This window comes from Megascapheus bottae, chromosome 22 (assembly GCF_031878675.1).
Source record: "Megascapheus bottae isolate mThoBot1 chromosome 22, mThoBot2.hap1, whole genome shotgun sequence".
Classification (NCBI taxonomy): Eukaryota; Metazoa; Chordata; class Mammalia; order Rodentia; family Geomyidae; genus Megascapheus; species Megascapheus bottae.
The window spans coordinates 13,532,758-13,556,594 of record NC_143530.1 but is presented as its reverse complement, the minus strand read 5'-3'; the positions used below and the strand labels follow the sequence as shown (position 1 = coordinate 13,556,594).

Genomic DNA, 23,837 nt, shown 5'->3' with positions numbered 1-23,837 from the left:
CATGCATGGGAGAACAGTGACCCTCATCCCCATCCCTTCCTCCAAACAAAGATGAGAAGATAGCTAGTTGACTCAAGGATGTTACCTCATGAGTTTATGCTTGCCTTGGCTCCCTGACCTGTCCCAGACCAAGACCAGAAAGTAGCTAGCTGACTCCAGATGCTAGCTGAAGAGCTAGCTTTATCCCAGGGTTACTTTCCATTAGAGAAGAAACTTATTTACTCATCACTAGTTACCTGTAAGGTTCATTGCTTTTCCTACTAAGTCGTGCTGGATAAAACTATCTTCTTGGGTGATGAACAAGGGGCCTTTATCCTGTGAAACATGTGCCCCTGGCTTACCTGCTTTGATTCCTGAGATTGTCTTGGTGTCTTCCTTTCTTTCTCATGTTTCTCCATCCCCTTCTAGGTATCAGTTTACTTTGCAATGCTGGACTCACAATGCCAGACCTGAAACTCTATTACAGAACTATAATATCACACAAAAGGCTTGGTATTGGCACAAAATAGACCGAAGATCAATGGAACAGAAGACTTGGAAATAAAACCATATACTTACTTTTATCTGATATTTGATAGGAGAGCCAAAGACATACAGTGGAAAAAAATAATTGGTGTTGGGAAAACTAGGCATCCATACACAGAAAACTAAAAGTGGATATCAACTCAAAGTTGGCCATCGACCTTAACGTCAGTTCTGAAACTAGGGACTAGGAAAACATTAGGAGTCATAGGCATAGGCACACATATTTTTGAAAAGAGTCCCAGGGGCACAGCATATAGGAGAGAGACTTGACAAAATGGGAGTACATCAAACTAGAAAGTTTCTGTACCGCCAAGGATATACTTACTAAACTAGAAAGACAGCCAGCAGACTGGAAGAAGATCTTTATTAGCAATACATTTGACAAAGGCCTAATATCCAAAATATACAAGGAGCTCAAGAAACTAACCCCTCCCAAATCTAATAAGTCAATCATAAAATGGGCAAAGGAACTAAGGAGAGACTTCTCAGAAGAAGGGGTAAGAATGGCAAAAAAACAGGGGCTGGGAATGCAGCTTAGTGAGAGAGTACTTGCCTTGCCTAGCATGCATGAGGCCCTGGGTTCGATTCCTTGGTACCACATAAAAAAATCTCTTTAAAGAAGAATGGCAGCCAGATATGGTGGCTCACACCTGTAATCCTAGCTACTCAGGAGGCTGAGATCTGAGGATCACAGTTCCAAGCCAGCTGGGCACTAAAGAACCACTAAAGAAAGTAAGGCTCTTATCTCCAATTAATCACTAGAAAATGGGAAGTGGGGCTGTGGCTCAGCAATAGGGAGGTAGCCTTGAGCTGAAGAGCTCAGGGACAGTGCCCAGGCCCAGAGTTCACAAAAGAAAAATAAATAAATCAAATAAAAAATAAAAAGAAGAATGGCAAAAAAAAACCCACAGGAAGAAATGTTTATCATCCTTGGCTATTAAGGAAGCGCAAATCAAAACAACTCTGAGATTCCATCTCACCCTCGTTGGATTGGCCATTGTCATGAATTCAAACATCAGCAAGTGTTGATGCGGATGTGGGGAAAAAAGAACCTTGTTGTGCTATATTAGTGGGCATGTAGACTAGTAACAATCACTCTGGACAGCAGTCTAGAGGTTCCTCATAAAGCATAACATAGATCTTCCCTATGACCCAGCCATACCACTACTGAGCATCTATCCTGAACTCGTTAGCCAGCATATGATTTCAAATAATGCCTGCACATAACTGTACATTGTTATACTATTCATAATAGCCAAGAAATGGAAACAGACCCAGATGCCCCACAATAGATAAAAACATGTACCTATGTACAATGAAATTTTACACAGCCATTAGAAAAAAATAATATTGTATCATTTGCAAGGAAATGGATGCACCTAAGACAAATGATGCTAGGCAAGGTAAAGCAAAGTTCAGAGAGACAAGCAGCACGTGTTTTCTCTCATTTTGGGAAGTGAAATCTAAAATACACCAGAACATAATAAAATACGCAGATAGCTAGGCATTCACACAATGTGAGACTGATGGAGGATACGCTTAGGAGAGGAACACAAAGGCACAATATCTATGTTCCTATTTGATCATACAAAGTAATATTTATCAACATGAACTCCAGGAAACGGAAATAAGAGCTTTATTCTTTTTGACTTTTAGTTTTTTTTCCTTTTGTCCTCTTTGTTTTTGGTTCTTTTGGATTGTAATGGGAGGCTCAGAAATGGAGAAATAAAGGGTAAAGAAATGTAGCAATGGTACACACCAGATACTATGTTGAAAGTGACCCTTAAAATTCATGAGTGGGGAGGCAAGGGAAAAACTAGGAGGAGGGAAGGGATGACCTTGTCCAAAAGAAATATTCTGACTTAAGTAACCCTTCTGTGTATCACCCTTAAAACAATGATACAAATATTAAAAATAAAATAAAAATAAGTTGACAGCTCCCACACCGGTCTGGAATTTCACTTAGGCATATCGTTAGAAAGTGATAATACTTTAGTACTTTTGGAGTACAAATGGAGTTACATAAAATTTATCCTTCGGCCAGGAATTTTGCCAAGTGTTAAGAGTGCTCACCTAGCATGCATGAAGCCCTGAGTTAGATTCCTCAGAACCACAAACACGAAAAGAACCAGAAGTGGTGCTGTGGCTGGAGTGCTAGCCTTGAGAATGCCCAAGGACAGTGCCCAGGCCCTGAGTTCAAGCACCAGGGCAGGCCAAAAAAAATATCCTCCTCAATTTAGAGTCTTTCTTGTGTCTACCAAAGAGATAAAGCAGGAGGAAGTCATAATATAAAAAGAATCAAAATGGATTTCAAATGCACAGTATAATGTCCTAGGTTTTCTTAGTATGCCTTCAATACCTCAAAGCCCCCATGAACAACTCATAGATTCTCCTTGTGGACAGGACAACGTGAAGTATTAGGGCTTCTTCCTCAGTTTCAGAATGGTTTCCAGAGGAGGAAGCAGGAGCTCTAACCCCGCCTTCCATCAGAGCACCTGTGTCCCAGGCAGACACAGATGTTGTACACCCTGGAGCTTCAGGGGAAAGAGAAGATGACAGAAGACTTCTCTTGGCATCACCTCACATGTGACAGAGACCACAACATCATCACAGATCCTGTGGAAGATGGAAGAGCTAGGCTCTGTGGGAGAGACCCTCCAGTTCCCTTTGAAGACTTGTTCTGACATAAGAGGGCGCTAACCAGGGAAGGGCAGTATGAGGAAGTCTTTTAACATGATTGCTTGCAACAGTGTTACTTTCCCTTCAGAGAAAGTAAGGTAATGCTGGAGAGGTTTCACTGGAAGAGAGTTGGGAACAAATGTTCTCCATGGAGGCTAGGCAAGTAGAGCTCATAGAGAGAGCAAATACGGAGGCTCTGTTTGGTTTTGAGTATTCTTTTGCAAAACTTACTTGGGAGGCACGTGATAAACGGGTAGCCACCTGAAAGAAAGCATCACAATTTTTTTTTTGTCAGTCCTGGGTCTTGAACTCAGGGTTTGGGTACTCCTTGGTCTCTTGGGCTTTCTCAAGGCTAGAGCTCTACCACTTGAGCCACAGCACCACTTCTGGCTTTTTTTTTCTATGTGTATGATACCGAGGAATCAAACCCAGGTCTGCGTGCATGCTAGGCAAGCACTCTACCACTAGGCTAAACTCCCGGCCCCCAGGCATCACTATTTTTAAAGGCTGCTGCCCAGAAACAATGACCCAGTGAACACCTTTCCTTTCATGATTCCTACTCATTTAGCCCCTCACGTGTGCACTAAGCTTGAGTGGTTCTGGCTACACCAAGAGAGGACTCCACATCGTCACTGTCATAGAGTTTCCACGTGGAGTCCTCCAGGCAGTCAAGCCACAGGTGCATCCTGCTGGACAGACAATAGCAGATGAAAGCCAGTGGCATAGATTATCTGTATCCATACCTCAATCATAGAATCAAGATATCCGTTGCTTTGGTGCTGGATTGGATGATTTCAATGTGGAAAAACCAATGTGCATATTAGCAGTAGATGACATCATCAGTTGTGGGGCAGAGATTCACTACGAAGGTCTTCTTCTGAAACTCAGAATGTCCACCATTAAAAGGATTCTTTCCATTTTTTTATGTGAAAAGCCTGATTCACTTATATCTGAATGATTTGAACTCAGCCACCATGGTGGCTGTGCTAGCAGGTGACAGAGCAATTTGAATATGCACATGTGTGGACATGTTTACAAATGAAGAAAATGGAGAGAAAATAACTCCAAATCAAGATGACTTTAATCTAGCATCGACGGTGCTTGGACTGGACATTATAGATTGGAGATATCATTTTAACTTCTCACAGTTGAAATGAAGACACTGCTTTCTTGCATTTTAGGTTTGCTGTGATTGTGGAGCTTGAATTAAGGACAAGAGCAGCATCTGTGAGCTTCTTTTGTAGTAGGTGAGTATTTACCACTTGAGCCACAGTGCCACTTTCTGAATAGTTTACTGCAGATATGAGTCTCATGAACCTTTATGACCCTGGCAGGTACTGAACTGTGGTCATCAACCCTTAGCACTCAGAATAACTAGGATTACAGCTTGAGCTACCAGCATCTGAACTCTTTCAGGGTTTTTTGTTTTGTTTTTGTTTTTTTGTCATTTGTGTGACTTGAACTCTGGGCCTGGGCGCTGTCCCTGAGCTCTTCAGCTCAAGGCTACTATCCTACTCCTTGAGCCACATGCCATGGAGAGGATGCCATCCACATAGAATGAAGGTCTTAAGAGAATTTTTGCACTTACTTTAGCAACACCTTAAAAACACTTTCTAAAGTGAACTACACAGGGGCTAATCAATTGAGCCCCAAATCAGCATTAGACACATCTCTTCTTTAAAGTAATTGTAATAAAGTTTCATTCCATTTATCCTGTTTTCAGCTACGATTCTCTCATTCCCTTGAGGAATATCCTTTAATCATTCCATTTTACTTGCTTTACCTAAGGAACGATATGAGCAAACCCTGCTAATTGGCTTGATTCCACAGTGTCTACCTGAGTGCCACCAGTAAACTGAACAGCAGAGACACCAGATGAAAATAGCACTAACCGGGCCCGGGAGTTTGGCCTAGCGATTAAAGTGCTTGACTAGCATGCACAAAGACCCGGGTTCGATTCCTCGGTATCCCACATACACAACCAAGCCGGAAGTGGCGGAGACAAGACTGCAACAAGCGACAGAGAGCGAAAGAAGCGAGCTGAGCTGAAGTGAACAGAGCCCAACCGAGTGGTGGCCGGAGCGAGCGGGGCCGGAGCGAGCAGGACCGGAGCGTGCGGGAGCGAGCCGAGCCAGAGCCAGCGAGGCCGGAGCGAGCGGGGCCGGAGCGAGAGGGGGCCGGAGCGAGCAGAGCCAGGAGCAAGCGAGAGCTGGCCGGGCCGGAGCGAGCGGGGCCAGGAGCGAGCCAGGAGCAGGGCCGGGCCGGAGAGAGCGGGGCCAGAGCAAGCCAGGGCCGGAGCGAGCGGGGCCAGAGCGAGAAGGGGCCGGAGCGAGCAGAGCCAGGAGCAAGCGAGAGCTGGCCGGGCCGGAGCAAGCCAGGAGCAGGGCGGGCCGGAGCGAGCGGGGCCAAGAGCAAGCTGGAGCGAGCCGGGCGGAAGCAAGCGGGGCCGGAGCGAGCGGGGCCTGAGCTAGAAAGGGGGCCTAGCCGGGCCGGAGCGAGCGGGGCCGGAGCGAGCGGGGCCGGAGCGAGCGGGGCCAGAAAGAGAAAGGGGCCAAAAAAAAAAAAAAGAAAATAGTACTAACCTTAGACTTAAAATAACTCTCCATATTTTTTTACTTTATTAATTTAATTGGAGACACATGTTTGTAAAGATCATTAACTAGCCAAAGTGGAAATCACAATTTAGAAGAACAAATATGTCATGTTGATCATTAATTTTTAAATGAAGGACAGGATTCTCATATAAAAAAACTACACTTTTGGGGCCAGGAGTGTGGCCTAGTGGTAGAGTGCTTGCCTAGCATGCACATAGACCTGGGTTCCATTCCTCGGCACCATGTACATAGAAAAGCTGGAAGTGGTGCTGTGCCTCAAGCCTTGAGGAAAGCTCAAGTACAGTGCTCAGTTGCTGAGTTCAGTCCCCAGGACTGGCCAAAAAAGGAGAAAAATCTACACTTTTTTTCTTCTTACTTATACTATAGGAAAAGTAATCCATTTAGAGAGATCCACAGTTCATGAAGTAGCGAAAATGGTTGGATTTGTAATAAAGTGGCAATTAGGACACTATTAATTTAAAATCTACTACTGACTCCTCAGTATAACTTTGAATGACCTATCTGAATTCCTTTCTTCTCACAATATCAGAAAAAATAAATATACCAACTTATTTTTATTTCTTTTGGGACAAACAATAACTATACAAATCTGTAAGAAACATGATTTTTCACTCTGTTTATTTGAGAAAAATATAAAACAAAGCCAGGTTGGATGGAGTTTGGGGGGGGGGGTGACAGGAGGTTTCATTGCAAAAGGCCCAGAGAGAGTGCAGAGCAGATCTTGAGGTGTGTGCTGGGGCTTCTGGCTCAGGAGCAGAGGCTGAGGAGACATCAGGGAGGATGGGATCTGCTGGGCGCTGAGCCAGGGGGAGCCAGGACCTGAGAAAGAGCTCTTTCTCTCTGAAGAATTAGAGCCAAGCTGGTGCGATTTCATGAGGAGAGGTAGAGGAGAGGTCCTTCCTTCCCAGCTGTCCACCTTCCCTTCAGCTCAGGAGTCCTGCAGGAGTCAGAGGACAAAATGCTTCCAGATCTAACCAAGGACACAGCTTCTTTTCCCCTTTGAAGTGCTTCTTATTATAGCACGTGGGAAGAGGCAGGGGGACTTTCAACTGGCCCTCAGCCAATGTTGCTTTACAGCATTTCTCTTTCTTTCTTTCTTTCTTTCTTTCTTTCTTTCTTTCTTTCTCTCTCTCTCTCTCTCTCTCTCTCTCTTTCTCTCTCTCTTCTTTCTTTCTTTCTTTCTTTCTTTCTTTCTTTCTTTCTTTCTTTCTTTCTTTCTTTCTTTCTTTCTTTCTTTCTTGTTCCACTTTGAACCTTGAACTCAGTGCTTGGACACTGTCCCTTAACTTTTTTCATTCAACTCTGGCACTCTACCACTTAAGCCACAGCTCCACTTCTGGCATGTTGGTAGTTCACCAGGGATTAGAATCTCATGGACTTTGCAGCTCTGACTAGGTTTGATCAGGATGTTCAGATCTCAGCCTCCTGAGTAGCTGGGATTATAGGCATGAGCCACCATGGCTGGCTATACCAAAGCTTTTATTAAAGACCGTGTGGGGGTGGGGCATAGCTCAGCAGCACAGGGCCTGCCTAACATACACAGTGGCCTGAGTATGAATGTCAGAACCAAAAGAGCCCAAAGGAAACAAACAAAACAAACAAAACATTTCTGCTTGATCAGGAATTTGATTTCAGTTCTTTCGCAGTACATATGCCTCATGTCACTTGTGGTAGAGGAAGCAAGGCTGTCTGCAGAAGAGGATAAGAGAACATTACCTGCCGGCTGAAGTCCAGAGTGCCCTGCAGTGGAGACAAGAGAACAGAAACTGAACTCTACAGAAGCTGCAAACACAGCGAGGTAGACACAACTACCATCTGAGACTTCTCTAACCCCCCTGAGGCAGGAGGGATGGGGGAGGAGGCACAGAAGAGACAGGGAAATCATCTTATTTTTAACACACTCAGAAGTTAAAACAAGGAAGCAACTAAAAAGGCACCTAGACTTTCATCCACTCAAATGCTAAGTTACAAGAACTAGGAGATGTCAAAGTGGCTTCCTACACCTGCTCTGTCTGTTGAAATCATAAGAAAATCAAGAAACTCTGTTAATAGGTAGAGACAGCTAGATGACAAGCTTCTCTGGAGAGCAGAAGTCCTAAATCTCACCTATTGTTTCTGTTTTTCAAGTGACATCTCCTTATTTTAGAATACTAACCAGCATCCATCTTAGCCACTGAGAATCATTTCCTGGGTGGGGGCTGCCAGATGATATGAGCACATGTGTTCTCTCGGCTCAGAAAGAATACAGACAGCAGACAGCAGCTGCCATAGTGAATTTTTAAGGGCCACTTCCTGCTTATGGGGAGCAGGAAATGTTTTCCTCACTTTCTATCTTTCCCTCCCTTAACCTTGCTCTAGTGAAATAAATCCTTGGTAAATTTTTTTTGCCAGTCCTGGGCTTGAACTCAGGGCCTGAGCACTGTCCTTGGATTTCCTCAAGGCTAGAGCTCTACCATTTGAGCCTCAGCACCACTTCTGGCTTTTTCTGTGTATGTGGTACTGAGGAGTTGAACCTTGGATCTTTGTGCATGCTAGGCAAGCCCTCTACCACTAGGCCACCCTCCCAGCCCCTCCTGGTAAATCTTTCATGTTATCAATCTCTCTCCTTTTCCGCAGACACCAAGTCATGCTTTTCATGGAGCTCAGCAAGATCCTCAGGCATTCTCTGGTGGTAGTTTTAGAATTTCTTGGACACCTGACATCCTGCGAGGAAAGAAAACTTCACAAAGGTGCATGGATATCCTCAGAAATAACCTCAGTGAAACCACAATTCTTACCCTAAAAGTATCTGTGAACCATGATTCTCCACCCCAGAAGGTTCCTTACCTTTTCTGTTCCTGACGTAGATGAAGAGCCCTGCTCCCAGGACGAGCAGCCCCAGCACCAAGCCCCCAACTCCACTCATCATCTTGCCCCGTGCAGATTCCAAATGGGGCTCTGAAAACACAAGGCAGGGTTAGTTACTTGTGTACACAAATTGAAATTTTTTTTGCCAGTCCTGGGGCTTGAACTCAGGGCCTGAGCACTGTCCTTGGGCTTTCTCAAGGCTAGAGCTCTACTACTTGAGCCTCACCACCACTTCTAGTTTTTTGTATGTGGTACTGAGGAATCAAACCTGGGTCTTTGTGCATGCTAGGCTAGCACTCTACCACTAGGCCACACTCCTGGCCTCTACACAAATAGAATTTTGGGGGCTGTAAGTAGGTTAGTTGTAGAGTGTTTGCCTAATATGCATGAATCTCTGGGTTTGATTCCTCAGTATCACACACACAGAAAAAGCTAGAAGTGGCACAGTGGCTCAAGTAGTAGAGTGCTAGCTTTGAACAAAAGGGGTTCAGGGACAAGAGCTCAAGCAGTAGGACTGGCAAAAGAATTTTTTTTTCTTTTCTTCTCACGAGACCCATAGATTCAGACTCTTGAGATGAGGGGATAAAGCCTGCCCCACACGAACAAGATTTAGCCATTCCTGGAAAGAAGAGAATTAAAAACCACCCTGATATGATTGTCCGTGGTACATGTCTGTAATCCTAGATATGCAGGAGGCTGAGATCTTCTGTGGTCAGAAGTCAGTCTGAGGAGAAATGTCTGTAAGGCTCTTAACTCCCATTGACAGACCCAAATCCAGAAGCGTATCTGTGGTTCAAGTGGTAGAGTGAGGTTCAAATGGTAGAGAGCTAGCCTTGAGAAAAGGGGCTCTTTAAGAGCAATGCCAGGCCAATGCAAGCCCTAGTACTCGGGTGCTCCTGTGCTTGCACGAACTGAGTAACTAAAAGTTTGATACACTGAATTCATATAACTATCACATGGCTGAAGTGTCTGTGAAAATTGTGCAACTCAGCCGTATTACAGAGCTGAGAAAGGATGACAGAGTTAAAAGCTCTCACCTGAGAGCTGAGATCTCAGCTCTGTCAGGAAGGACTCTGCATGTCTACCCTTCTCAGTTCACAGTGAATAACCCAGAGCAGTGGCACCCACGTATAAGCTCAGCCCTGAGGCTGAAGCTGAGCCAGGGCTGAGGAGGGAACCATGACCTGTGGGTTTCCAGGGCTTTCAGAACACTGTCTTGATTGACACAGTCATGTCCCCGTGGCTCATTGGGTTTTCTAGACACATGTCACTTACTTCCCTCAGTGACCTATGCAGATGGAGAGAACCCAGAATAAAGGAGAATCCAGGGTGGGAGAATCCTGAGGATGTGGTGCAGGGAGAGGAGCCTGCACTCAGGAGCAGGCCAGGTCTCCATCAGCCATGAGGAATCAGTAAAGTCATCAAGATTGTCACTCACTCCACTCCACGGTGACAGGACTGTCCAGGCTGGGGTGCTCCACGTGGCAGGTGTAGACGTCTCCCTGGTGGGGGGTCATTTCCAGCATCACCAGGGTCTGGAAGGTCCAGTCTCCATTGAGCACCAGGCCTGAGGTCACCACCCCAGCCTCCTCCTCCTGGCCATTGCGGAACCACCTGACTTCAACGTGGCCTGGGTAGAATCCATTCACAGCGCACACCAGGAGGTTGTGGTGCTGCAGGGGCTCAGTCTTGGTGGGGTACACGCTCACCTCAGGCTTCACTAGAGAAGAAAAGGCAAAAGTAGTCAGAAAACAGTGAAATCCTCCTTGGTTTCTTGTGTCTGTCCCAATATCCCAGGTTCAAGTCCCTGCTGGTGATACAAGTAAGAAGAAAAGTAGTCAATCAGATACAAGTAGGACTGGCAGAGGGTAGAATAATCAGACAAAACCACTGACAATGAAAGGGGGGTTGCAGGCTACAAAGGAATGAGGAAGTAGAAAACTAAAGAATGAAGACATAAAGATGGAGGTCTAGGAGAGCCACTAGTCAGATGTCTATCTTCAAGGACTCTAATTCTCTGGATTTAACCTAAGGTCAAGCTCTGTGTGGAAAAAGATGGTTGTGATGTGTTGCTGTATTGTCTTCCTGGGTATTTCTATGACACATGTTCTCTTTCTCTGTCATATTTCTCCACTAGCATACTTTCCTATCACTTTTACAACTTTCCTGTCTTCTCTAGCCAGACATGGGAACTGAAGTCACCTTAGTTGACCTAAATTTCAGACAATGTATTTGGTGCATTGATCAGGAAGTTTGGGATTAAATATGTCTTTCTCTGGCTTTGGAGCCATTGAAAGGGTTTTCTTAAAAAAAACCAGCTAAGTCTGGTGCAGTTGGCTCATGCCTGTAATGGTACTTCTAAGGAGGCTGAGATCTGAAGATCAAGAATCAAAGCCAGCCTGGGCACAAAAGTCCCTGAAACTCTTATTTCCAATACACTATTCGGGAAAAGCCAGAAGCAGGGCTGTGGTTCAAGTGTTAGAGCACTAGCCTTGAGCAAAAAGAGGCCCAGGGACAGTGCTCAGGCCTTAAATTCAAGACCCAGGACTGGAGGGGCGGGGGTATGGAGGGGAAGGAAAAACAATGAGCTCAAAAGAAATTAAGCAGTCCTTACTTTCAATCGATGCCAGCGTTCAATGCCTATTAGCTAGAGAAGCAAAGGACTGGCTCTGATGACCTGATGACACAAGGCCCTTCACCACCAGTGAGCCGAGGAGACACATACAGAAGTGGAACACATTATAGATACAAGATGAGACAGGAAAATTATACCTTATACAACAAATATCAAGAGTGAGACTAAGAAGTTAAAATCAGGCAAGGAAAGAGCAGTTAAACTTCCCTACCACTCTACCTCTTGTTAGATGCTGCGTTTAAGAATGGCAGACCTGAGACAGCTAGCTAACAGCTACCATCTTGACTTGAAGGCCTATTTCCTATGTTGGGAACATGAACTACGTCTCTCGTATTTTCAATTCCTCCCTGCTTTATCTCTGTTGTGTTAAACATACATCCTTGCTGAAACCTTCACTCTGTAAATCTCTGTTAAATAGTCTTGAAGTAGGTCTGAAGGTCCTGTGTTTTTTGTGGAAACTGGGAAAGGGGAGCCATTAGCCATTATCTGATGACAGAATGACCACAGCCCAGCTTAGGCATAATGTGAGATCCTAATTTTAAAATAACCCAGGAAGAGAGGTGTTGGAGACCTGTCCCAAATAGTAGAGCACCTGTCTTGCAAGCCTGGAGGCTTCTGAGGTCAGTTCTTAGGAGTGCCAGAAAGGACATGGAGAGGTGAGAAAGGCTGCGAGGGATTTTGCTGTGCATTTTCTATTGTGCTGTTTTTGATTCCAGCTCCTAGAGTCAGTTTTCTCATGCTGGGAGCACACACACACACACACACACACACACACACACACACACCCCTGCACACTCACCTGCTCGTGCACACCCACTCGTCTTCTCTCCCCTGGCCTCCCTCCCCGGGCTCACCTCTGCGCTGTACAGTGAAGCCCTCAGCAACCTCGTAGTTGTGTCTGCAGAACCTGTCCACCTCGGCCGCCATCTGCTCCAGGCTGTCCTTGTGTTTGTTCCAGGACTCAGCTTCAGGTCGCCCCAGCGGGGTCAAGGCGAGGAACTTCTTGAGGTTGCTGTCAAAGCGCAGGTACTCCTCCTGGTTGAGGATGCGTCTCTCCATGAAGAGCGATTGCTGCGTCCCGTGGAAGAAACGACACTCACTCTTAGCTTGTAACAGGAAACGCGCTGTGGGGACAGGAGCGGTTACAGGCCCAGGCCTTGTCTTGCTTTGACCACAGAAGGATCAGCTCCTCTCCACGAGCCTAAAATGGTTAGACATAAGCTGGAGGTGACAGGGACCCCAGGGGATGCCCCATGGCACACAGAGCCACCCATGTGCAGGGCAGGGAGGTGCAGAGAGGAGTGGAGGCGCAGTGGGGCGCAGGGCCCCTGACAATTACCAAGACCGAGAACAGAGGAGATGGTCAAATCCTAGAGTTTCCCACCTACTACCCACAAAATGCCAAATATCCCTCCCCTCTCTCATTCGTTGTTGTTGGTGGTGGTGTGTTGGTGGTAGTTTTTTGCTTTTCTTTTGGTCTCTTGTCTAAGCTAACATCTCCCCCATCCTCCTGTTAAGCACAATCTCAGGGATACACTTGATCCTCTATGGCTAATGTGTGATTTATGGAAAGCCCTGCTCCTCCCTAGCCTCCGACTGTCTTCTTTAGAGCAAGGCACAAGTTTGCCTTCCCCAGAGAAGTTTGCTGTGGTCTACACGGTCTTCCTACTTCCACATGTGAGCCCCAAGAATTCAATCTCAAATATCTGCTACATTAAAAAAAAATATGGATCGGCTGGGAAGTTGGCCTTGTGGTAGAGTGCTGGCCTAGCATGCATGAATCCCTGGGTTCAATTCCCGGTACCACATACATAGAAAAAGCCAGAAGTGGCGCTGTGGCTCAAGTGGCAGAGTGCTAGCAAAATAAAGTTCAAGGACAGTGCTCAGGCCCTGAGTTCAAGCCCCAAGACTGCCAAAATATAATTATACACACACACACACACACACACACACACACACACACACACACACACACACATATGGATTGAAATGCCTTGAAACCACATAGTAGCTTAAATGATTTGTTTCCTCTGTGCTGATCATAGGGCTTGAATTCAGGCTCTGGATATGGTCCTTTAGCTTTTTGATTTAATTGGCTGGTGCTTTATTAATTGAACTACAACTCCACTTGTGGCTTTTGGCTGATAAACTGGAAACAAGAGTCTCTCAGACTTTCCTGCCTGGGCTCTCATGGAACCTGGATCCTCACAGCTCAGCATCCTGAGTATGTAGGATAACAGATATGAGCCACAGTGCCCAACAAAATTGAAGTTTCTTATCCTGGCTCTCAGGGGCATGTTATGATCAGGCTTCCGACCTCAGGCCCATACCACCTCACCACCCTCTGTCACCCATCCTGCTCAAGTGTTCACTAAAATGAAGCCATTCTAGACTCCTGGCCCTCCTTTAAACTGAGCACACATGTCCCAATATTTCCGTATTTTTGCCCATTTTCTTACTTTTTCTAAGCTTAGATCTTCACTTGGCTGTTTTCTTTTCCTTCTTTCAGCCAAAGGACACTTTCTCGAGGAGAATGTCCTGAGAATTATAGTAGGGTGAGTTTATTTGGCTTTGTTCCATATCCTGATGGCTTTCCCTCACAGAGAACTTACTAGACTATCAAAATTTATTTATGTTTTACTAGAAGCTTGTAACCTTTCTATCTTACTTTCATGTCATTGAATGAGAATGTTTTGAGTTAAGGACAGAGAATAAGACATGACTTACTCAAGAACCTACCTGTGATACAAATGAAACAATGCTCTGGAAATTGACCTCAGTGGGTAGCCTAGAAAGTAAGAATTATTTCAAGTTCGAACATTCTTTCAATCCAATGACACATTCTATGTCTTTCGCCTCCAGAGAAATTTCTCCTCTTAAGTATAAGTAGCCAATGATAAGGAAAAAATGATTTAAACATCCAGGAAATTAAGTTTAGCCATTTATGATAAATCTTTTGTGGACCTCTGAAAAGCTCATGGATATTTAGTAGTGGCAATTAAATTATTGGCTCAAAAAGGATTAGAAAGAAGTGGAGGCAGAGATAACTAAACATGATCAATGAAAGGAAAATGAATCTTTGATATTTGTTAGGACTCTGGTGTGCCATAAATTCCCCTTACTTCTCTATTTTTTTTTCAGATTGATGAGTTGGAAACAACCTCCATGTTGTCTTTGTGTGTCTGCTGGGGTGTGCTGTTTAAAGCATATTACATAGGACTGGGCATGGTTCAAATGGTAAAGTACTTATGTAGCAAGCACAAGGCCCTGAGTTCAATCCCAACTGTGTCCAGAAGCAATTGCTTATATTTTACTGTTTTGGCCTTTTGAAAATTAGATTTTCATGTATTTTAATCAAACTAGACCATTCTTCTCTCATGGGCTCAAGCCAGAGAGGGTAGGATAGACAGGAGGAAATGATAAAACATATTATAGGTTCAGAACAACTTCATAAAGTGTATCCTAACCTGTGCCAAGTTTTTGGAAAGATGCTTTAACTACTTTAAGGAACTAAAGAGCAATTTACAACTCTTTGTTGTCTATAACACTTTTTCAAGTACAAAGGAACTCTGTTTCAGCTACTAGATGCTGAGCACAAGAAAAAAAAGGAGATATCTGACCCCATTATCCTTCTAGGCATCCTCAGCACAAGGACAAACACTGGAGCTCAGGGACCAGAGAGAAAATTTGAAATGCAACTCTTGGCACAATCTCTCATTGGCTTTCTGACATTTTCAGAGAAACTTAGGTAGTTCAATGTTTTCATGGTTTTTTTTCATTAGAACAGTAAAATAGAACAGAATTATACACATAAAAATAGACTAAAATAGAACAGAATTAAACTAATAAAGTAGAATACATATATAAGTATATATACACATACACACACACATATATATATATATATAACATGCATATGATGTTGTCTTTTTGAAAGAGAAACTTCTTTTCTGGCATAATTCAACATAATGAAGAGAGGGGATATATGATGAATTAGCTTAGTATTGTTTGTAAATCTACTTAAGGCCTGGCAGGAATATGATCTAAGGTTAGGGATTTTTTTGGGAAAAGCACTAGAAAGAAATGATTTATACACACATGCACGTTGCACAGATCTCATAAAGGAGACAAGCATTCAGAAGTCATTGAAGAAATCTCAAGTGTTAAGGGATTTGTCCTGAACAAAATGAAGAAGGTATCTCCTTGCTTTGCTCACCCATAGTATCTCAGCATCTGAGGGGGGCACTTACGTTGAAGATCCCTGGTCAAAGCCAGAGGAGGGCTCAGCAGCATCAGTGTCACCAGCAGAGCTGCCATGTGGAAGCCTCCAGGGAGCCCTGGACACAGCATGCTGGAGATCAGCCTGAACCCTTCTACCCAGAGCCCAAGAAATCACCAAGAAGTCATTGCTTTGATGCAGGATTGGACAAACTCAGCGTAGACAAACTAGTCAGCACAGAGATAAAGGGCATCATCTGTTGCTGGGTAGAGATTCAATACCAATGTGCCCTTCTGAAATGTAGCCATCTCTTTCTTTACATAGCATTTTTACTTAATATTTTAACTCCTTCATCCACATGCATCTGAATTATTTTACTGGAATCTCTATCCTGGTTGAGCCTTGTAGGGAGCTCACTCACTCACCTCTCACCTAAAGACAGTTGCTTGCACAACTGCTCCAATGTCGATAACTTTAGCAAAGCAGCAGAGTACAACATTAACCCCTCAAAATCAGTAGCCTTTCTGTACACTAATAACCCACAGAAGCAGAGAGGGAATTCACTCGAACAACTCCATTTGCAATAGACTCAAAATAAAATATCTAGGAATAAAACTAACCAAAGTATCAAAAGGCCATGAAAGTGAGAACTATATAAACTTGAAGGAAGAAATCAAAGATGACATCAGGAAATGAAAACACTTTCGATGTTCATGGGAGAATTAATATTCTAAAAATGCTCATGCTGCCAAAAAAAATGATCTTCAAATGGAATGTAGTCCCCATCAAAATCCCAGTGAATCTCTCTACTGGGGTAGAGAAAACCATCCAAACATTCATATGGAACAACAAAAGTCCTCGAATTGCCAAAATAATTCTAGGTTAATTCTAGTGGTCCCTGTGGTTTTCAGGGACCGCTGCTCTCCCTAAGCAAGGCTGGATGCATCATGGCGACATGGAAAGGCCCCATGCCAGGGAAACTCCAGTGGCAAGGGTCACTTAGGCAGAGTGCAGAGGCATGCACAGGAGAACAGGGGCCCTGGCCCCTGGCCCTTCCTCCAAACCATCATAAGAAGATAGGTAGTTGGCTCGAGGTTGTTAGTTTAAGAGTTTATGCTCTGCTTGGCTCTCTGGCTGTCTTCCAGACCAAGTAGCTTCCAGAAAGTAGAAAGTTGACTGAAGGATATTAGCGTAAGAGCTTGCTTATGTCGGGGTTACTTTATAGAGTTTATAAAGTTCACTGCCTTTCCCACTAGGTCATGCTGGATAATATAAACTGCAGGGGAAAGGAATGAGGGGCCTTTTTCCTCTGAGTATTCCCCTGCATCCATGTGGAGATCGCGTGATCAATGAATGGTGATCATGTGATCCCGTACAGTGTCCATGCTGTGATCATGTAATAAAGTATGTCCACCTGCCCCAAATCCCATGGTCACGTGTGGATCATGGATCAGTGTGCTGTGTTCACATGCCCAAAATGCTGTGTCCTCATGGGGATCACCGGATCAGATTTCCATGTCCACCTGCCCAAGTGATGTGTCTACGTGGTGATCACATGATCAAAGTGCAGGAGTCACTGAGCATTCCTCCTACAAAGCACGTGACAGAAGCCGGGAACTGCCGCTCTGCATGCAAATCACCCCCTGAGCCAGGAAGTTGGTTTTCGCCCCAGAGATGGAGGGCTGGGTTAGTGCAGAGGCAAGGACACTGGACTCTTCCTTGGAAGTACTAGGAAAGGAGAAGCTGAGCCACAAAGGATGGGACAGATCTGACCAAAGGAAGTGAGGGGAAGAGCATATGAGGGGAGGGGCAGCAGCAAAGGTGGACTGGAAGGGAGTGAAGTTTGTCTACAGCCCAGGACAATGGAAGGGGACAGCTAGGAAGAAAGGCTGTGAAGATGCAAATGTGTAGGAGTCTCAAGAACAAGGTGGGCGTGGCTGTGACCATTCCGAAGCTCTTTGCACATGCCCGAAATAATTGCTCTACCAATTTCCACAACTCTCCTTCCCATTGGCTACAGCAGGGTGAGTGAAACAACAGAAAAGTGAAAACTCAGAAAGTGAAGACCATCTGCTCTAGGGACCAGGGAGCTTCTTGGGAGAATGAGATGAGAACACAGGCTTCCTTACCCCCACCAGGACCTCGGTCCTAAACCACACCAGACGATAACAAGCTTGCTTCTTAGTCATTGATGCAGTTGTGCTTTCAGTGTGTTGGGGTTTAATTCCCTGATTTTTCTTGTGTACAGGTACCACCAGGTAGATGCCCCTGAGTACAGGAGAATGTCTTCCCAGGATACCAGAAGCTAGGAGAAAGTCCCTTCCACAGAAGATGCTCCCTCACCTTTTTCAGACCAAACCAACTCTGTCACTACTGTGATCTCAGCCTCTGAGGCTCCAGAACCCTGAGACCTTCTATGTCTGTTTGCCGTGGAGTTTGCAAGATGAGGGTATCTTCCTGACTGTCCCCTGTCAGTAAAATACACGGTGGGTTCAGGACATCCGGGAAGCTGCCAGCTCACTCTGAGGCCCCAACTCTGGTCCAAAGGGGACAAAAACCGAAACCATCCTCCATATAGCCGTGTTCTGCCTCATCTACGTGCTGGGCCCCTTGCCCGATGCCCCATGCTTCCCCTGGGACATCTGTCACCTCCTCTCACACTTGACACTAGTCCTTTTGGGGTGTGGGTTGGGCATTTCAGGCAGGAGCTGCCCTGTGGAGGAGGAAGGGGAGCAGAGCTGTGATGTTCCTACCTCTGTTTCTTCTCCCTTGGTCCAGAATTGCAGGAGCCCTGTGAAGCCTTCAGACATTTCAACCCCTAGATGCTGTGGAACTTGAGGTCTCTCCTTGTAAGGTGGGCGCTGTCCCGCTGACTTTTCTGTCCACACAGGAGTCAGTTGGCCAGCAGTGCTGCAACACGTTGGAGATAGAGCGGGCTGCATCTCTCCCCCCCACTGCTCCCATCAAGACAGCGATAATCACTGGAGCTGCCCACCCAGCACCTGGCAAAGGTGGCTGGCTTTGGGAATGGAAGCAGCCAGGATTACCAGGGGAGGGGTTTCCAGGTCTGGCAGGGGATGGGCTAGATCTAGAAGGTCTAACCTTCTAGACCTGGGGTGCCAGGCCTCAGTACCTGGGCAGAGAGTGCCATGCTGGGGTGCCTGGGCCTTGGCAGCTCTACCTGCTGCCCGTCTGAGACCTGGAACCCTGTTTGCTGGGCTGCTGGGCTGCGTGTATCTGTAGGCCATCCAGAAAGGCCTACCACCAAATGACAGCACACACCTGTAACCCCAGCCATATCAACAGTTGTTGGTTCCTCGACTTTGAAACAGAATTTGGAACCAAGTGAAAACTATTTTCTTATCATAACCCAGGATATGATAAGGACACCTGCTCAGCTATGTTCATCTCTGCACTATTCACAATAGACAGGCGATGGAAACAATCCAGATGCCCTACTGCAGATGAGTGGATACAGAAAATGTGGTGTATATATATACAGTGGAATTCTACATAGCCAATAGACAAGATGAAATAATGGCATTTGCAGGGAAGTGGATGAATCTAGAGCAAATCATGTTGGTGAGACAAGTCAAGACCTAAGGAACAAAAGGCGAATGGTATCCTTAATATGTGGCTATTAGATCCACAAGAGCCAGGACTCAATATTTGCATTCCCAATGCTATGGACATGGTATTGGAAATATAAACACAATTACATGGACTCTATAGACATAATGTTTTATTACATAGATTAATACGTACATATGACATACAAACACTCAGCCTAATTTTAATAATGTTCTAAAATCAAATCTAAGTGCCAATTATTGTATATAGAGATTCCCTTCTTGAATACTTGTTTGCTAAACACATCATTTGAAATATGATGTAAAAATCAATGTCAATAAATTCTTCAAATAAAAAATAAAAAAAGATTTTCTTTTCTTTAAAATGGACCCAGTTGGTGACATTGTATTATTATTAGAAAGCAAATGGAGTAATAGAACCCAAATGCTTAACTGTACCTATGACTGCCAGAAGAAAATGGATCAAAAATAGATTCAAAATATGCAGTATACTGCTAGAGATTTTCATAATATGCCTTCAATACTTCAAGGCACCCAAGAACAACTCATTGATTCTCCTATGGATAGGATCATTTTAAGTATTCATTCTACCTCAGCTGCAGGATGGTTTCCAGAGGAGGAAGTAGGAGTTCTTTTTTTTTATTGTAATTAGTAAAAGGGTTACATGATATTTGCCAGATAGAAGGTGCATTAATTCACATACATTGATACCCTTTCACATGTGGTTTTTTTTTTTTTGCCAGTCTTGGGCTTAAGCTCAGGGCCTGAGCACTGTCCTTGGATCTTTCTCAAGGCTAGAGCTCTACCACTTGAGCCTCAGCACCACTTCTGGCTTTTACTAAGTATGTGGTACCAAGGAATCGAACCCAGGTCGTGCATGCTAGGCAAGCACTCTACCACTAGGCCAAACTCCCGGCCCGGAAACAGGAGTTCTAACCCCATCGTCCATCAGAGCACCTGTGTCCCACAGGGACACACACATCATACACACTGGAATTGCAGAGGAAAGAGAAGATGACAGAAGACTTGTCTTGGCACCACCTCACATGTGACAGAGATGACAACATCACAGATTCTGTGGAGGATGGAGCATAGACTCTGTAAGAGAGACCCTTCTTTGAAGACTTGTGCTAACCTAAGAGGGCATTAACCAGGGAGGGGTCGTATGGGGAAGTCTTTTAACATCACTGCTTCTAAGTCCTGTGAGGCCTTCAGGGAAAGGAATGTAATGTTGGAGACGTGTCACCAGAGGAGAGTGGGGAACAAATGGTCTGTAAGTAGAGCTCACAGAGAGAGCAAAGGTGGAGGTTCTCTTTGGTTTGGGGGATTCTTCCATGGAAATTATTTAGGATGCATATGATAATTATAGGTAGCCACCTAAATAAAACTCTCCTCCTTTTTAAAGGATGCTGCCCGAAACAATAACCCAGTTAAAACTTTCCTCCCACAATCCCTACTTGGTTACACCTCATGTGTGCACTAAGATTGAGTGATCCTGGCCACACCAGGGGAGGACTTCACATCGTCACTGTCATTGTTAGAGCCACCCCGTGGGCTCCTCCAGGGAGCCAAGCCACAGGCACATCATGCTTGAAGGTCTTCTTCTGAAACTCGGAATGTCCGTCATTAAAAGGGTAATTTCCATCCTTGTATGTGAAAAGCCGGATCCAGTTTTATCTGAATGACTTAAATTCAACCATCATAGCATGTCATCTCTGTTGCTAGCAGGTGAGGCATTGGTCTGTTCCATTGACATGGTAATTGAGGACAGGGCGATTTGAATGCACACAGGTGTGGACATGCTCACAAATGAAGAGAATGGAGAGAAAATGACTCCATCGAGACAAGTTTAATCTTGTGTTCACTGTGCCTGGACTGGACATTGTAAACTGGAGGTATCATTAACTTCTCACCGTTGAAATGAAGACACTGCATTCCTTCAAGCATTTTAGTTTTGCTGTGATTCTGGACATGCCACAATAAGCAGTGTTCCAATGTAACTGATGATATGGCAGAATTATAATCCTCCCTTGAAGAATTAAGTCTCTATTTCTATTTTATCTTAGCATTTGTGTGTATGTTTGTGAGTGTGTGTGTATGTGTGTGTGTTGTGTGTGTGTGTGTGTGTGTGCATGAATTCTGGTCCTAGAAGTTAAACTCAGGACCTGGGCAGGGTCTGTGAGTTTCTTTTGTGGTAGATGAGCCTTTTACCACTTGAGCCACAGTGCCACTTTTTCTGAGACTTACTGACTTTTGTGTCCAGTCTGGCTATGAACTGTGATCCTCAGATCTCAGCTCCCTGAATAGCTGGGGTTACAGGACGTCCCACCAAGGCCTAGGCACTTTCGCAATGTTTTTCAGTTCACTTTATGCTTAATACAAACTTGGTGAACAGAAAGATTACATTACATGAATCAGATAATGAGCATATTTCCTTTCACAGTGTCTTTGATTCCCTCACTCTCCCCTAGTACCTCCACCCCATCTCCACCCACGAGTAGCACAGTTCATTTTTGGACACTGGAGAGAAGAGTGTCGCAGACATTCTAGCCGAGAGTGGTTTCGAACTTTGCTCCTCAAGTCTCAGTCTACTGAGTTATTAGGATTACAGGTCATCAATGCTGGCCTAATTTCTTGATATTTTGTCTATTTTACCTAATTATTATTTGTTTTATTATCTTCTTTACTTCCTTTTGTGCCAGTCCTGGGACTTGAACTCAGGGCCTGGGCACTGTCCTGGAGTCACTTTCGCTCAAGGCTAGCAAACTACCACTCGAGCCACAGCACCATCTCTGGCTTTTTCTGTGTATGTGGTACTGAGGAATTGAACCCAGGGCTTCATGCATGCTCAGCAAGCACTCTACCATTAGGCCACATTCCTAGCCCTGTTTTATTATTTTTAAATAGTTGTACAGAAAGTTTTTTTAATTTTTCACAAAAGAATTTACATTTAGGGGCCGGGAGTTTGGCCTAGTGGTTGAGTGCTTGCCTAGCATGCACGAAGACCCGGGTTCGATTCCTCGGTACCACATACATAGAAAAAAAAAGCCGGAAGTGGTGCTGAGGCTCAAGTGGTAGAGTGTTAGCCTTGAGAAAGTCCAAGGACAGTGCTCAGGCCCTGAGCTCAAGCCCAGGACTGGCCAAAAAAAAAAAAAAAAGAATTTACATTTATCATGTCCATTAGTGAGAGCAACATGTCGTGACCAACATCACCCCTGCCATCGTACTCCCTCATCTCTCCTAATCCATCCATCCTCTCAATTTACCTGGTTCTACTTTTACCTGCGTATATTGAATATTATGACTGCATTCACCCAGCCTTCCTCTTGACATTTAATAACATGGCGAATAAACTAAAGGAAACTCATAGGCAGTCATTTAACTGAATAAGAGTGTTTCAAGGGCTGAGAGTGGTAGAGTGCTTAACTAGCATGCACGAAGCCCTGGGTTCGATTCCTCAGTACCACATACACAGAAAAAGCCCGAAGTGTGATGTGGCTCACGTGGCAGAGCGCTATTCTTGAGCAAAAAGTGTTCAAGGACAGTGCCCAGGCCCTGAGTTCAAGCCCCAGGACTGGCAAAAAAAAAAATGTCTTTCAAGTTTATCTCCTGTTGTCACTGATTTGAGTGACCCAGAAGACACATAGACACCGGGCTGAGAAGCAGCTGTCTACGACAGAATGAAAACTGTAGAGAATCTTTGCATTCAATTTAGCAATAGGGAAAGATCGCCCCCTGAAGCAAACTACACAGGAGCGAGAGATTGAGGAAGTACTCAGAATTAGCCTTAAATATATCTCTGCTTTAAAATAATTGTCAAATGTTTTCAATCATTCAATGCTGCTTTCCTTTATGATTCTCTTGTTTCATTGAGGATATATATACATGCCTCCATTGGGACATTTCATCTGATTTGCCTCAGGAATGACGTTAGAAAGCCCTGCTAATCAGCTGGTTTGTGTCTGATTCAGCAGTTTCTATCTGGAAAGGACCAATAAACTGAACACCAGAGACTCCAGATGAAAATGCAACAGCAGACTTAAAAGGTCTCTATCTTTTTTTTCTTTATTAACTTAATGAAAGATACATGCCTGTCATGAGCATGAACTGTCCAAAGTGGAAGTCAACATTTAGAATAAATGTGTTGTAAGTGTCATGTTGTTCATTTTTAAATGAGGGAAGGGCTCTTTTTTGTTTGTTTGTTTGTTTTGGCCTGTCCTAGGACTTCAACTCAGGGCCTGGGCACTATCCTTGGTTTCTTGAGGATAAAGCTCTACCTACGTTGAGCCACAGCACCACTTCCAGCTTTTTTGTGTATACACTACCAAGGAATTGAAGCCAGGGCTTCTCGCATGCTAGGCCAGCACTCTACCACTAGGCCATGATCCTGGCCCCAAGGGAAGGGTTCTTATATTATAAAACAAAACAGAACTTATTTTTTTCTTCAAGCATTAACTATAGGAAAAGTTGTCACCGAATGAAGATGCACAATTTATGAAGTAGGGAAAAGGCCTGGATAGGTATTGTAATAAACTGGAAAGTAGGAAATATATTAATTTACAACTGACTCAGAATAACTTTGAATCTACTACTGACTCAGAATTCCTTTGAATGACCTATCTGAATTTCTTTCCTCTCACAATACCAGAAAAAAAGCAGATATAACACCATATTTTTATTTCTTTTGGGACAAAAAATAACTGCATGAAAAAACTACAAGAAACATG

At 44.4% G+C, this 23,837-nt stretch overlaps 1 protein-coding gene across 1 annotated transcript; it reads right to left on the bottom strand.

The window, feature by feature from the left end:
- Positions 1-3,787: 3,787 nt before the first annotated feature.
- On the bottom strand, positions 3,788-15,667 carry LOC150047852 (HLA class II histocompatibility antigen, DRB1 beta chain-like). The gene is made up of 6 exons (XM_090355229.1): positions 15,552-15,667; positions 12,156-12,425; positions 10,105-10,386; positions 8,646-8,756; positions 7,469-7,559; positions 3,788-3,890 (listed from the first exon to the last, which is right to left on the bottom strand). The coding sequence occupies exons 1-6, from the start codon at positions 15,649-15,651 to the stop codon at positions 3,788-3,790; spliced, it is 957 nt and encodes a 318-aa protein (XP_090211355.1). The 5' UTR covers positions 15,652-15,667.
- Between the last annotated feature and the right edge of the window lie 8,170 nt (positions 15,668-23,837).